The sequence below is a fragment of the Zea mays genome, chromosome 8 (genome assembly GCF_902167145.1).
Source record: "Zea mays cultivar B73 chromosome 8, Zm-B73-REFERENCE-NAM-5.0, whole genome shotgun sequence".
NCBI classification, from domain to species: Eukaryota; Viridiplantae; Streptophyta; class Magnoliopsida; order Poales; family Poaceae; genus Zea; species Zea mays.
In genome coordinates this window covers 163794887-163809255 of record NC_050103.1, presented here as the reverse complement: position 1 = coordinate 163809255, position 14369 = coordinate 163794887, and the positions used below count along the sequence as shown (strand labels likewise).

The following is a 14369-nucleotide window of genomic DNA, read 5'->3' as shown; positions in this document are numbered from 1 at the left end:
CCCGTAAACCGCATTGAATTCCGAGAGGCCACAGGCCAGCCCCCAGCTGGGCCGGGCCTACAAGTTCTTGTTGCGCCGTCCCGCTCGAGCAACAGGTGCCGCGCCACGCAGGCCAGATGGAAACCACGCCACGCAACATATAGCCCGATGCCCACTAGGCCCCGCTGCTGTAACGCATGACGCACACGCACTGTTCCATTCAAGTACCAGGGAACATTCCCCCTACAACTGCGATGCATGCAATCTGCCTAGCTGCACTGCACCGCACCGGTGGCGGTGAGATCCAGGAAAGTGGAACGGTGTACATGTTGCAGTAGAATCTCGAGTACTACTACTACACAGTTGGGACACGCGCTTGCGCACGCGCGCAAAGATAGATCACGAGGAATATTTTTTATAAACTACTTATTTAATGCTTTAAATAGTATAGTTTTTTATTGTATATAGTTGGTCAAACTAAAGATAGTTTAACCGATGTTCATTATCAAAGTTTATTTATTTTAAGACAATTACTGTATTAGAATTATCCGAGTATATGTGGTACAGGCACATGCCTATAACTAATATACTCGCTCCATAAAAAAAGAAGCCTCATACATGTAGGAATCAAATAATCATAAATTGACTATGTTTTATAGAAAAAATTAATATTAATATACTTAAGTTAATTTTAATAAATATATCACGTAGTTATTTTAATAATATTTTTATTTCATGCTGTCAATTTTACTAGTTTTTATACGTTTAGTTAAATTTAAGGTTCATGACTTTTAAACCTTTTTGAGGTGGACGGAGCACGTATATATATATTCAGTATAAGGAATCAGAGACGACGTGTCGATCACAGAATTAGCAAACGAAAGACTCAAAAAAAACAAGTATACATGCACGCAGATATTAGTAAAATATGTAATTTGTAATATGTTGCACATACAATATACGTGTCAGGGGGTGCATCGTCACACCATATGTATGCGGCATTCGATCGAGGTATATATATATGCTGCCGTCACCTTAGTGGTCGTCGGCGTTCCCAATCCGTCACGCAAACAGCACACGACAAAGCACGCCTCTCTTGTTCCATCTCCATCCAAAATACACGGTGATGCGTGCATGCTCACCGCCCCCCAACACTTGATGCACGTCGTCGTTCCAACAAGCTGCCAATGCCTGCCGTCACGCTCCCTCTACCGGTCCGGAACAGCATAGACAGCCGCCGTGCGTGCGTACACCTGTCGCCGCCGGCCGGCCGGCCATCACAGTCTCTCCTGCCGGCGCCGCTGCCGCATCGCGTGCGCGTGCATCCTCGCCAGGGTCTGCCGGAACCTAGCGAGGTCCAGGGTCACGTTCTGGCCGCCGAGGTAGACGCGCGCCACCAAGTTCCATCCCCCCTTGTCCCGCTTCGCCGCTTCCGGGTCGGTCAGCACCACGTCGCCCGGCGCGTACCTGCGCGCCAGCGAGCTCTCGCCGGCGCGCACCTCGTACTGCTCGTACGCCAGCCCCATCCGGGCGGCGGGTTCCCCGAAGTCTTCGCGCGCGATCGGGGACACCCCCAGCGGCGCGATCTGGGTGAGCGAGGCGCGCCCCGGCCGCAGGAACAGGAACTTGGTCAGGTCCGCGCCGTGCACCCCCACGAGCGCGTCGCAGGCACGCAGCGACGCGTACCACGCCGAGAGCGGCAGCCCGTTGGCCGTCTCCAGGATGTCCACGTCGAACCCCACGGACGAGGCCAGCCGCGCCACCGCCGCCTGGTTCTCGATCACCCGCGTCCCCTTGCGCGACACGATCCCCAGCCTCGGCCGCCGTCGCCGCCGCTGCTCGGCGTCCCGCAGGTCCTGCTGCTGTGCTGGTCTTGCCGTCTCCCGTGGTGGCTTCTCGTACGCGTCGGCGAGCATCTGGTGGAAGTCGACGATGGTCTTGTTGTCCCGGAGCCTAGCGGGGTCCACGATGAGGATGCCGTGGTAGCGGGTCCCCACGATGGCGCCCGGGAAGCAGTGCGTCCGCGTGCCGTGGAGGAGGTCCACCACGGGGTGGTCGGAGAGGCCGGAGATGACCTCGCCGAACATGCCGGCCCACCAGGGGTTGTACGAGACCACCCCCAGCACGACGCGGCGGCGGAGGTGCTGCACCGTCAGCCACGACGGCAGGAACCCGTCGTTGAACGCGTGGAACAGGTTGCCGGTGTAGCCCCCCGCGGACATGACGAGCAACGGCGCGTCGTGCCGTACGTCGCACCGGTGCTCCTCCTCCTCCCGCTCCCCATCTGGCCGCCGCGGCGCCGCCACACGGAGCCGCACCTCGGGGACCTTGTCCATGATGAAGCGCTCCCACTTCCGCGGGTACGGCCGCACCCTCTCCTCTTTGTCCTCTTCCGACGACGTGCCGTTCTGCGCCTGCTGGTGCGGCGGGAACAGCAGGAGCGACAGCGACGCGGCGTCCGTGCGCACGTCGCCGGCCATGAAGCACACGTCCGTGTGCACGCTGGAGCGGTCGCAGCAGATGGTGTGGTCGCGCATGGACGAGCACGGGGACCGCACCTGGTTGTCAAGGTCAAGGGCCACCGCATTGCCTCCGGCGACGCGCTGCGGCACCGACGAGGCCGTCGCCGTCGTCGGCGTCGGCGCGAAGAGCCCGACGTCGATGCTGTACCCGTACGGGCTGAGCACGAGGACGCGCGGTGCGTAGAGTAGCACGCAGAAGACGACGGCGAGCACGAAGAAGAACTGCACGAACCCCCACCTGCCCGCCGCCGCCTGCTTCTTGCCGCCCGCTGGCGCGACGTCGTCGTTGTCCATGCCGCCGACGCCCTTCGGGACGACGACGGGCAGTTTGGCGGAGGCCTCCATGCCGCTCGTCTCCGCCGGTCGTCGGTGTGGAACGACGCACGCGATCGAACGAGCTAGCTAGCTAGTACGTCGTCGTTGTAGCCGGCATCTGTGTCACTCTCGCGTCGGGCCGGGGTTATAACTTTATAAGGACTTGCCAAGAGAGACGATCGAGTCGTTGCACAGGGACAGGGCGGCGCGGTCGCTGGTCGCTGCCGAACGTGACAAGAGAGACACGGCGCGCGCGGAGGCGACGACGAAGGATTTCCATGACCGCTAGCTAGCTAGGGTCAGCTTCAGCTTCTGCTGGCAGACGTGCGCCATTTTGGCACCTGCAGCGCGCTAGCGGTGCATCTTGACATCTTCCAGTCCTAATCCTACAAGTAGAAAGCTAGCTAGCTTTATTTGACACGTCAATGCAATTAGGATGGAGCATCGACCAATTCAGGTCTTCCAGGTCAGAAAAAATGGTGTAGAATTCATTGCTGCTAGCTGTATGTATATATGCAGAGAAAATATTTGTGATACAGTTCATACTTGTTTTTGGATGCATAGGTATGCGTCATTATCTTCCACCGACGTACGTAGGCCAATCAATTTGTGTAAACTTAGTCAATAATTGATCTCTTGAATAGGTGCTTTTCTACATTTCATTTGGTCGCGTATACTCCTTCGGGCGGGCCATAGGTATTTAATTAGGGCCTTTTTTTACACTGTATTGCTAACAGTTAGCTGCTAAAAGCCTAAAAATCACCCAAGATCTTCTTTATCTGGGCGCCGTAAGTTTACTACACAATCAACCATATGCATGAGCTAGTTTAATTCTAGCTCTCAGGTAAACCCCATGCATGTACTGTAGATCCAAACGGGGTCACAACATATTAGACAATGATAAAGTCTCTAATATTACATGTTCCTTTAATCTAATACATGTTTTTATTATTACAATATGTTTATAAATTGATCAGTTACTTTTTATTACTCCATGCATGGGAGCATCTTAAAAAAAAGAAAATAAAAGCACCCATCACATCCATGGTTTTATGCTTTCACACTGAAAATACAAATACGACTTTTCAGTGATAGCCATAATTTCAGAAGGTGTATCGAACCTGATTTGAAGGAAATTAGGTGTAGTCAGCTGCTAGTAATAGATATTTTCTAAACTTGAGATGATGATAAATAAATAAGAAACAGCTGTCGGCTAGCTCGTATCAGTTTACAGGTTGGTTCAACATTATTGCATGAGTTCTACTCAGATTGGGTGACCAAGAAATGGAATAGAGAAGGTGAAAACGCATGCTATCTAAGAGGCGGCAAAAACGAGACAGGAAGCAAATCTGTGGTCGGAGATGCACAGCAACAGTAGCACGAGCTACTACAAGTGAGCAGTAGTGGGTTTGGTGCTTGGTCCCTCTCCATCATCTCCCCATTCATGTCGCCGGCTCCTTTCGTTTATTCCTCTTATTCATTCTTCAATGCGCTGTGGCTCCACTTACAAGTGCAAATCAAACGTCTCCTGGATGGACAGGATCGGATTCATATATATAGCACGGAGCGAGGATCTGAGATTAAGGGCTTGTTTGGAATCAAGGGTAATAGAGGGGATTGTGGGGGCTAGAATCCCCTACTATTCAATTTTAAATAGTGAGGGATTCTAGTCCCCTCAATCTCCTCCATTCCACATGCTCCCAAACAAGCTCTAAGAGGACCAAATTAGATTAGAGAACTGTTAGAAACATTCTTTCATCATTTTCATGAGAATTAGCTAAAAAACTAACAATCTTATAGAATTAGGGGAGCATCGGGGGAATTGCCCTCATATGCCCCCCTGTCGTCGCCCATGACATAATATTACTAGGGATGAAAACAACCGGAAACGATCGGAAACAATATCATCTATAAAAAATGATTGTTAGTCTCGCTCAGAAATTTACCTAGATTTATAAGTAATATGCTTATTGGCGACTATACACTAACGGAATCGGTCTCAGCACTAAATAAAGCCTGAAAAACACTCGGCGAAGATTTTGTCGAGTGTGACAACGCCTGACGCTCGACAAAGTTAACGACCGTCAGCTATAGACGGCTGCTGATGGACCTTTGCCAAGCGTCTAGGTACGCCGAGAGTTTGGCACTCGGCAAACTGTTCTTTGCCAAGTGTTTCCCTGTGCTGAGTGCGACACTCGGCAAAGCGCCTAGCACCCAGCAAAGAGCCGGATTCCGGTAGTGATAGTACCATGTTGACAGATATTCAAAATTTAAATTTTAAATACATTAATTTTTATAAACAATATTGTATTAGAAGCATGCATTCTTGTACGCAAATATTAAAATGAGATTTGCTAAAATTCAGATGTTTAAATTTTTTATTTTTCAGTGAAGGTTATTGCATATATATGATATATTGAATACTAAAACTGCAGATTTGGTCTGTTACAATTTATGTAGGTACAATCATGTAACTTTTGGTTTCTAAAATAAAAAAACCAATAGACAAAACTACAAACTCAACAAAATTCGATCCCCCTGTGCTGGCAAAAGGACAACGATTATCTTTATAGTTGAACAGAAACAAAATTTGAACTTGTTATCACACAAAGGCAAATCATAGAAGCAATAATTTGCATGGATGGTACGGACCGAGTCAAATGCATTGTCCAATGCATGCAACTTGTACTCGAACAGAGACTCCGATCCGAGCATTTGGTTGCTCGATCGCGTCCGTCTATAGTCTGCCCGTTCAATGCATGCCATGCATGCACGCGCAATTCACGCGCGCGTACCTACGGCTCTGAAAAAAGTCAACCGAAACTGAAACGTCGTCCCCACGTGCTGCTCCCCGGCCAGTACTCCCGCGTCCCGTCCAGGTAGGCTCCTCGTTGCTTCTCCGGGCGAGACACATGTACACGCACGTGTACACGCGCAACGCGGGAACACTGACACTGCACTGTACCACGGCTCCGAATTTTTTTACATTTTGACCCTTTCTCGGAAAAAAATCACGTTTTAGCCCTAGAAAAATTTAATGTTATTTTTGGACCTTTTGCTCGGCGCACAACCTAGACGTCATGGCGCCGAGCTTAGATGTGTAAACAAAGCTTGTCTAGCTCTTTTGGTAAAGCGCAAGGCTCTTAATCTTGTGGTCGTGGGTTTGAGCCCCACGGTGGGTGTTTTTTATACTGATTTGTTTTTTGTTGTCCATATTTTTCGTTTATGTCGCTGATTTATCCGTCCAGATTTATTTCTTATCTAGATTTTTTGTTTTTATGACTGCTTTATTTATTCGTCCAGATATTTTTTTTGTTTATCCGACGAGCACAGCGGCTGTGTGCCATAGTGGCCGCAAGCCGTCAACTTCTCCCCTTATTTGCTCAGCTAACCTACACCTAGAAAAATCAAAGTGAACCGCAAATGGACTATAATGTTTAAAACTTCTTTTGAAAATGCAATTTGAAGATTAGCATATGAATAACAATTGTATTTCTCTTTGTCAATCAAAAAGTGACCTACAAAATAATAGCATGGTTAAATCTATGCATCATTCCCTTGATGGGAACTCAACATTGAATGAAAAGGTTAATTAAATCCGCGGATTAACTATACTGTTTAGTTTAGTAGTATGTAAATTAAATATAAAAGTGAGGGACTGTACCCCCATACACACATACACAAGCTCACAAAGTATTTTGTCCACTTGAAAAACTTAAATTTGTTTGAAAAACGTCATGGTAAATAGTGGGAATGGAATTAGGTATCACCGAGTGGAGTAATTTATACAGTAAATTCTAAAATATATCATCCATGAGACAAGTATATAATGGAGTATACTTTTATTTAGTGTAGAGGAAAAAAAGATGAATATGTTGCTTCTTTTTATTGGGAATATGTTATTATATATTTAGAATTTATGTTCAAAAGAACTCAATGAAAATATAATATTTTATGTGGTCGTGATTGAAGTAAGACTGTTCTTATTTAATTTTTATTGTGGTTAGCTGAGCAAACAAGGGGAAAGTTGATGGCTTGCGGCCACTGTGGCACACAGCCGCTGTGCTCGCCGGATAAACAAAAAAATATGGACGAATAAACAAATCAGTCACAAAAACAAAAAAATATGGATGAGAAATAAATTTAGACGGACAAATCAGCGACATAAACGAAAAATCTGGACAACAAAAAACAAATCAGTGACAAAGACAAAAAGTATTTAATGCCCACTGTCGGTACCCTGAAACTAGGATACCCCTGCTACTATACAAAGACGCAGTGCCCACGTGGCTATCACTTAGTCGCGTGGTAGAAGTGCTGTGTGTGGGACCAAGCCACAGCTCGCCCCAATCGCAGGCGGTTATTCTGGGTCCACAGCAGCGCCCGACCCCACCACATGGACAGGTCCGAAGCCGCCACGTGTCCAGAGAAGGTGATATACTCCAAGGCGTCAACAGTGGTCCGGACCCCCACGGGAGAGCGCCGGACCCCCGGATATACAGTCCGGACCCCCAGGGTTGGTCCCGGACCCCCAGGGTTGGTCCCGGACCTCAATGTGTGCAAGCCGGACCCCTGGAATGGGATCCGGACCCCCTCGTATGGGGTCCAGGCCGCCCACAGTGGGGTCCCAAGGTCCTAGGACGGAACATACATGGGTCTTGAACAGGACCCAGGAAGGGGTCCGGTACCGACACGTGTCCAGACCTAGTCTGGTGCGGACCTGTCCGCATACACTCCTGCTCCCTGCCTAGGCGGAGACCCGATGCTGCCACGTGGCCTACTGCGCGTGACGTAAACCAATGGGCGGAGCCTGACGTAAGGCCTCCGGTTTACGTGGCCCCTGCATTTATTGCGGATAAGGCGCGCCGCCTGACAGGCGATGTGCCACCTTGGCATTTAATGAGACATGTCCATTCCGTTGGCAGGCGGCGACCTGTCCATTCAGCAGGCGGCGTGCCTATCCATTCCACTGGCAGGCAGCATGCCATACTGCCACGTGCACTACGCCCATCATTGCTCGTACATACCAAGGAAGCAGTCGCCGCGTATCAATACTGCACGGGCTGCGGGCATCATGGCGCCAGGAGATTGCACAGGCACTGCTTGCATTAGTTGCTCCAGGTGTTCCTTCCGTTATGTTCCTGTGCCCACATGTCAGGGCTCAACATCCTTGTATGTGCCTCCCTTGAACTATAAAAGGGAAGGCACACGACGTTACAAGGCAAGTCACTTAGACGCAGCTCAGACTCTCATACTCAATACAACCCACAGAGGTGTAGGGTATTACGCTCCGGCGGCTCGAACCACTCTAAATCCTCGTGTTCACTCGTGTTCATCCCGAATCCGTCTAACAGGCAAAACGCTTAGGCCCCCTCCTCATCTTAGGATTTAGGGCGGGTGCGTTCCACCACCCGCCCGGAGATTTCCTCTCCAACATTTGGCACGCCAGTTAGGGGGCTTGGCTTTAGGTTTTTGGTTGTTTTCCTGCTCGACACCATGGTCTATATCGTCGAACACCACGACTTCATTCCCGAGGATTTCCCGATGGAGGAAGAGGCTGCGTCTTCCACGCCACGGGCCTCCAACCGCCCTGCGCCTGGTGCTGCTGCTGTGCACATGGCGCAGCAGCACACTTCCGCTCAGTCGTCCTGGGCTCCGTCAAGGGCTGCTCCCGGTGCGCTGTTTGCGACCAGGGAGTTGTTGTGACACCATCCAAGCTCCACGGCCTTGCCGGGGGCCATGAAGCACTGGCGTGACGATGTCGATCGTCTTTTGGGCATGGTGCAATCTAGCTTGGCCAGGCCCAGGCCTCGGTCATCCCGGCATCAACATGAGACGTCGGCATCGGTGCGCTCGCCTTCAGTGAAGGCTGCGCCGACCGAGGACCTGCAGGCGGAGCTCAACCGCAGGCGTGCGAGAGAGGACGCTCTAGTCTCTCTAGAGAGGCCTGATGACCTGCGAGCATAACTCAACCGCAGGCGTGCGGGCGAGGATGCCCGTGTCTCTCTGAAGAGGGCGCGCGAGCGCCGACAAACATCGAGGGTCGCAACCTCGACCAAGACTTCGCTGCGGTCGCACCGCAAATTCCAAGGGGCGCCCGAATTCAGGCGGGTGTCCCATTAGCCGGCGTGGGCTGCGCCGCACTGGCGGATCATCTCCACGCGACGAACTGGCTATCCAAGTTTCGACCACACCTGCCGGAATAGTACGACGGTACGTCAAACCCGTCGGAATTCCTGCAGGTATACATCACCACCATTACGGCAGCAGGTGGAGACACTGCTGTAATGGCAACATATTTCCATGTAGCCTTGTCTGGGCCAGCCCGGACCTGGCTCATGAACCTCGCCACAGGATCGATCTACTCCTGGGAAGAGCTCTGTGCGTGGTTCACAACGAACTTCACCAGTGCTTATCAGTAGCACGGCGTGGAGGCTCACCTCCATGCAGTGAGGCAGGAACCCGGGGAAACTCTCTAGGCTTTCATCTCCTGCTTCACTAAGGTACGGGGCACTATACCTCGTATCTCCGATGCTTCCATCATCACCGCTTTCCGCTAGGGGGTACGTGATGAAAAGATGCTGGAGAAGTTGGCCACGCATGACGTGGAAACTGTCACCACACTCTTCGCTCTGGCCAACAAGTGTGCCAGAGCCGCCGAGGGCCACGCATGACACTCGGCACCGCAGACCAGGGTTGCCCAGACGGGTGGCTCAGGTGCCGTCGCCTAGGTCGGCAAAAAGAAGAAGAAGAACCACGACCACGAGAGGCCGCAGGCTACTGCTCCGGTCGTCGCAACCGCGACTGGGACCGGAACAAGCGCAACAAGCGCCCACGACCACAGGGGGGCAACAGTGGCTCATGCCCTGTGCACCCTAATAGTCGCCACAGCGCCGTGGAGTGCCACGAGATCATCAAGCTCGTGAAGCGCGTCAGCGAGCGGCGCAAGCAAACCTCCAAGGATGGCTTTCCCCACCTTATCGTCGGCCCGGCAAGGAGAGGGCCGACGACGGTGATGTGGCTGCGGGAGACCGAGACCTCGGGTATCAGTCACTCGAGGGAGACCGGGACCTAGAACATAGAACATCTCCGTAAGTTTTTCCCATAAAAACAAACCTGGGGATTCAATTTTCTTCCTTTGTAACTAGGTTGTGCATATATGTACGCCAGCCCGGTGAGGTCCGCCATCGTAAACCCAGTCTGTTGGCCTACACTCATGTATATCAAGTTACAAAGAAAAGATTCACCCCCAGATTTGTTTTTGTGATGGTCTTATTTTGCTTCAATTTACGAGCATTAAATTTTTTATCTAACCCACCCATACAGTTCCCACCCTTGCTGGTATAATGACATCCGAATTGAGTAGCCAGGCTTGCAGTTTGGGACCCCTCGGCAGGGGGGTCCGGCAGCCTGGGGGCCAGTTCTAGAGAACGAGTACTTGTCTCCTAGGGTGGTCCGGAGCCGTGTAGCCGCTTAGCTTGGTTCCGTACCCTAAGCCTGCACGCTCCACCACTCTGTGACGGGTATCCTAGTATTTGGAACTATAAGTCCTGTGGGTCCGGTAAGTTGGGTCCGGTTCTAGAGAACGGACACTCGTCTCCTGGGGTGGTCCGGAGCTGTGTAGCCGCTTAGCCTGGTTCCGTACCCTAAGCCTGCACACTCCACCACTCTGTGATGGGTGTCCTAGTATTTGGAGCTGTAATCCAGGGGGTCCGGGCACACAGCTTGGCTTCCTAGGCTAAGCCCTGCAGGTCCTGTTGCATGAATCAAATGATAGAAGATACCAGCTGGCGGGTCCTATGGGTGCGCTGCTAACACTTCCTAGCCAAAGCTGTGTACAGATCCAGGTCCCAACCGAGGCTACCTCCTGGGGCCTGGGTCACCAACTAATTTTCCCTTAGGAATGCTGGCATCCAGCCTCGACACATCGAGCCTACCTCCTAGGGGGCCAAGTACCAGGGAGGAGTTGGTAACGTCACACACAGCGAAGACAAATAGTATACAGATAAGTTTTGTTACTGCTTGATAAATAGTACTCAAAAGTATCTTACAAACCCAAAAACTATTACAAGCCACTTCCCAGCGGGACCCTTGCCCTCTCTCTGCAGATCTGGCTACTCATCATCAGCAGGATCCCGCTGGAAGCATTCGGCTACCACCTCCACGGTAACTTGTACGCCCTCCCGGGCGGTGTCTTTGGTGTCGGCCACTGGACCAGCGATCATCGGCTCCAGGGAGATGGCCGGGTCGTGGCTCCGGAAGCACGTCAGGATGTACTCGATCACCGCCCGGCAAAGCATGCCGCCCTCGGCCTCCATGCGGGCGCCAAGGATCTAGTCCTGGCGTCAGAGGCGGTCGACGACATAGTCCAGCACCGGGAGCGCGTCGGAGATGGACGTTGGTAGCTTCGACACCGGGATGGGACTCACCCCTAGCGGCACCAGTGTCGTGCTCACCTCGCCGGCCCATGCGGCGATGCGCTGGACCTCGGCGCGATGCTCCGCCTGGAGATCTTCAAGCGTTTTCTTCATCACCTCCACCGCCTAGGGGCCCGGTGCTGCCTGCGCCGCCTGGAACCGACAGACCCGCTCCTCTAGCGTCTGCTCCTTCTCCTCTGCCTCGAGCTCATGCTCGGCCAGCAACTTCTCCCGCCTTTCAAGCATTTTCTCCTTGAAGGCGAGATCCTTCTCCCGCCTAGCGAGGTCCGTCCCCTGCCTGGCGAGGTCCGTCTCCCGCCTGTCCAAGGACTCTCCTTTCGCTTTAAGCTTCTCCTCGGCGAGGGCGACGTCGTGGGCCTTGCCCTCGAGCTCTCGCTGCAGCTTCTACAGACTCTCCATAGCCGCGGTCTGCTGGACCCGCTGCTCCTCCAGGATTTCGTTGAAGGCACTCAGCTTGGCCTAGAGCTCTGTGACGACCTCCTCCCTCTAGTTCAAGGTTTCCTCCTTCTTGGCCAGCCTCTTCTCCTTCCGGCTCGCCTCCAGCTCCCTAGCGCACACCTTCTGGAGGTCCTTCTTGTAGTCTTTGCGGTCCCGCGCCAGTTCAGACCGCTCAAAGGTGAACTGGTGGGACGCCGCCTTGGTGCACTCCTCCAGTTGGGTGTGCCAGTCGCTGAGGCGCTGGTGCTCAGATTCCAGCGCCTCCCATTCCCGTCGGATCTCCGCCTCGGTCTCTTGAAGAGCCTGATTGGCGCGAGACAGCACCCGGGGGAAGGGAACCGGCGTTGCTTCTGGCTCGGCGCTAGATCGGAGCCGCCGCCCAAGAACCACCTCCGACTCCTCCAAAGTGGGCGGCGGGTTGAAGCGGGACGCGCCCCCACGTCACCCTCGAAGGCGGGGGCGGGCACAGTTGGGACCTTCTCCGCTGCTGCCGACGGTGTACTCGACGGTGTTGCCGTCATTGAGGCTACGATAGCCGTCGGTGCAGTTGCAGCAGCCGGGGGCGGACCGCCGGCACCACTCCCAGCAGACGCCTGCTGCTGAGAGCCAGACCCACCGACGGGCATGGTATCCAGCGGAGAAGGCGTGACCTTGGGAGCAGAGGGGGAGGAAGCCTTGGCAGGCAAAGGATGGGTTAAGACCCTCCTACATGATAATAACACTCGTGGAAAAAAGGGGCTACACTTACTTGGGGCCCTGGACCTTCCAGCGACCCTGGAAGTGGGACGTCCGCTACTGTTGTTGTTGCTGCTGCTGCTGCGGTTGTTGCTGCTGGTGCCCCTGGGGGAGATCACCCCCAGGCGGTGGTGGTGGTGGCGGGACCGGCGGTGGTGGTGGCGGCGGTGGCGGCGGATCCGATGGTGGTGGTGGCGGAGGACTAACGCGCCTCTGCGCGCCCTAGGCCTGGGAGCCGGTCTCCTCGGCCCCGCCAGTGGTCCTCTGACGCTTCTGGGGGGTCCAAATCAAGAGGAGGATCCGAAACAAGCGACCCGTCGGTGCGACACAGCCGGCGTCGCCTCTCTTCCTCCAACCCCCTGGTGCCACTTGGGGTAGAGGAACTGCCTGCAGCCCCTTTGCCTTTGTCCAAGGGGTGGAGTGTCGCTGCATGGGTGCCGGGAGCCACGCCGGCAGACTGGGGGCCTCCAGCCGGCGTGTCGGAAATCCGGATCCCGCGGTGGGGGTCCCGGCCGCCGGTCTGGCAAACCGCCACGCTGCTCTCATCGAGGGTCGGCAATGAGGCTAGGATCGCCGTCCTCAACCCTGGGTTGTCACAAAGTGCAGGGATGCCCTGGGGGAGGATTAGGGACTCAGGGACGAAGGACTCACTAGTAATTCTCTTCCCTAGGAGTTCCAGCTCCTCCTAGGACAGGTCGGTGCCTGGCCCGCGCTGGATTCGGCCGATGTCGTTCGAGCCGGTGAACCAACAACACAAGCGTGCCCTCCTCTGCAGCGGCATGATCCGGCGCTTCAAGAAGTCGCCGACCACATGCATCGACATCAGGCCACCGGTTGCCAAGGTCTTGATCCTGTCCAGTACGGGCAGGAACTCCGGCGCCAGCGATGGCTTGACCCTCCATTGCTTCTGGTCGAGTCTTGGCCCGTCGTTCGGCAGCGTGAGGCGGTCGTTGGCCTCGGTGCTGGCGATCACCCAGTCGGCGCGCCAATTTTCCCACCTCGCGCCGCCGAGGGAGGAGATGTAGGCACCAGCCGAATCCAGCCTCGTCTGAAAGTAGTAGGCGCTGAGGTGGTCCTTAGCCTTCCCAGACTTCACTAGCACGAAGAAGTGGTGAAAGAGGGAGGCGTAGGGGGCCACCCCCACGAACATCTCGCAAAGGTGGGCGAAGATAGCCGCCTGGAGGATGGAGTGGGGCGTGAGGTGCTGAAGCTGGAGCCCGAGCTCCTCCAACAGCAGCAAGAAGAAAGGCGAGATCGGCAGCGCCAACCCGCTGGAGAGGTAAGAGACGAACAAGACGAACTCCCCGAAGGCAAGGCCACCGAGGGGGACGGTGCCAGCGCGGATCCTTCCGGTGAGCACCTGTGCACCCCATCTGAGTAGGTTGCGCACCAGATTGAGCGCCGCCTCAGACTGGAAGCGGTCGGGACGAACTAGCGAAGTCATGGCGACGGCGGCAGCGCGGATGTACAGTAGGAAAGAGCGAATGCAAAGGGGCACAACGAGCTCGAAGACAAAAGGGTGCAACAATTGGAGAAAATGCGAAAGCGTAACTGCTGCACGCGGGGTGAATCCCTTTTCAAGGAAGACTCTCCCGCTCGCGCCCTAGGAAATCCCGTCCGACGCGCACCTGGTGCCCAAGCGACCAAGTCTCTGACATGGGGCCCGGGCCCACAAGTCATGCAGCTGGTGTGGCGGTCTCCGAGTGCGGAAGAAGCGAACCGTCACGCGAGGAACGAACCGCCATGCACGATCGTGCACTGCCTCGGGGCCGCTGTGGAGAGATATTCATTAACCAAGGAGGTGGCAGCGAGGCGCCCCGCATGTGGCCCGATGGAACCGCAGACATGGGGCCGCGGGTCAGTCAGCCGCGGGGACAGGTGTGGCAGTTGATGTGACCGAGGGCAGACTGACAGTGTGTGCGTCACCAGACGTGCTGAGTTA

At 54.2% G+C, this 14369-nt stretch overlaps 1 protein-coding gene across 1 annotated transcript; it reads right to left on the bottom strand.

The window, feature by feature from the left end:
- Positions 1-900: 900 nt before the first annotated feature.
- Positions 901-2924, bottom strand: LOC100274449 (glycosyltransferase). The gene has a single exon (NM_001148808.1). It carries the CDS (start codon positions 2844-2846, stop codon positions 1257-1259), a length of 1590 nt encoding a protein of 529 aa, NP_001142280.1. The 5' UTR covers positions 2847-2924; the 3' UTR covers positions 901-1256.
- Positions 2925-14369: the final 11445 nt, after the last annotated feature.

Bases quoted from the DNA above. Each gene is read 5' to 3' on its own strand.
- LOC100274449 (NM_001148808.1), bottom strand. From the start codon at position 2,846: ATGGAGGCCTCCGCCAAACTGCCCGTCGTCGTCCCGAAGGGCGTCGGC.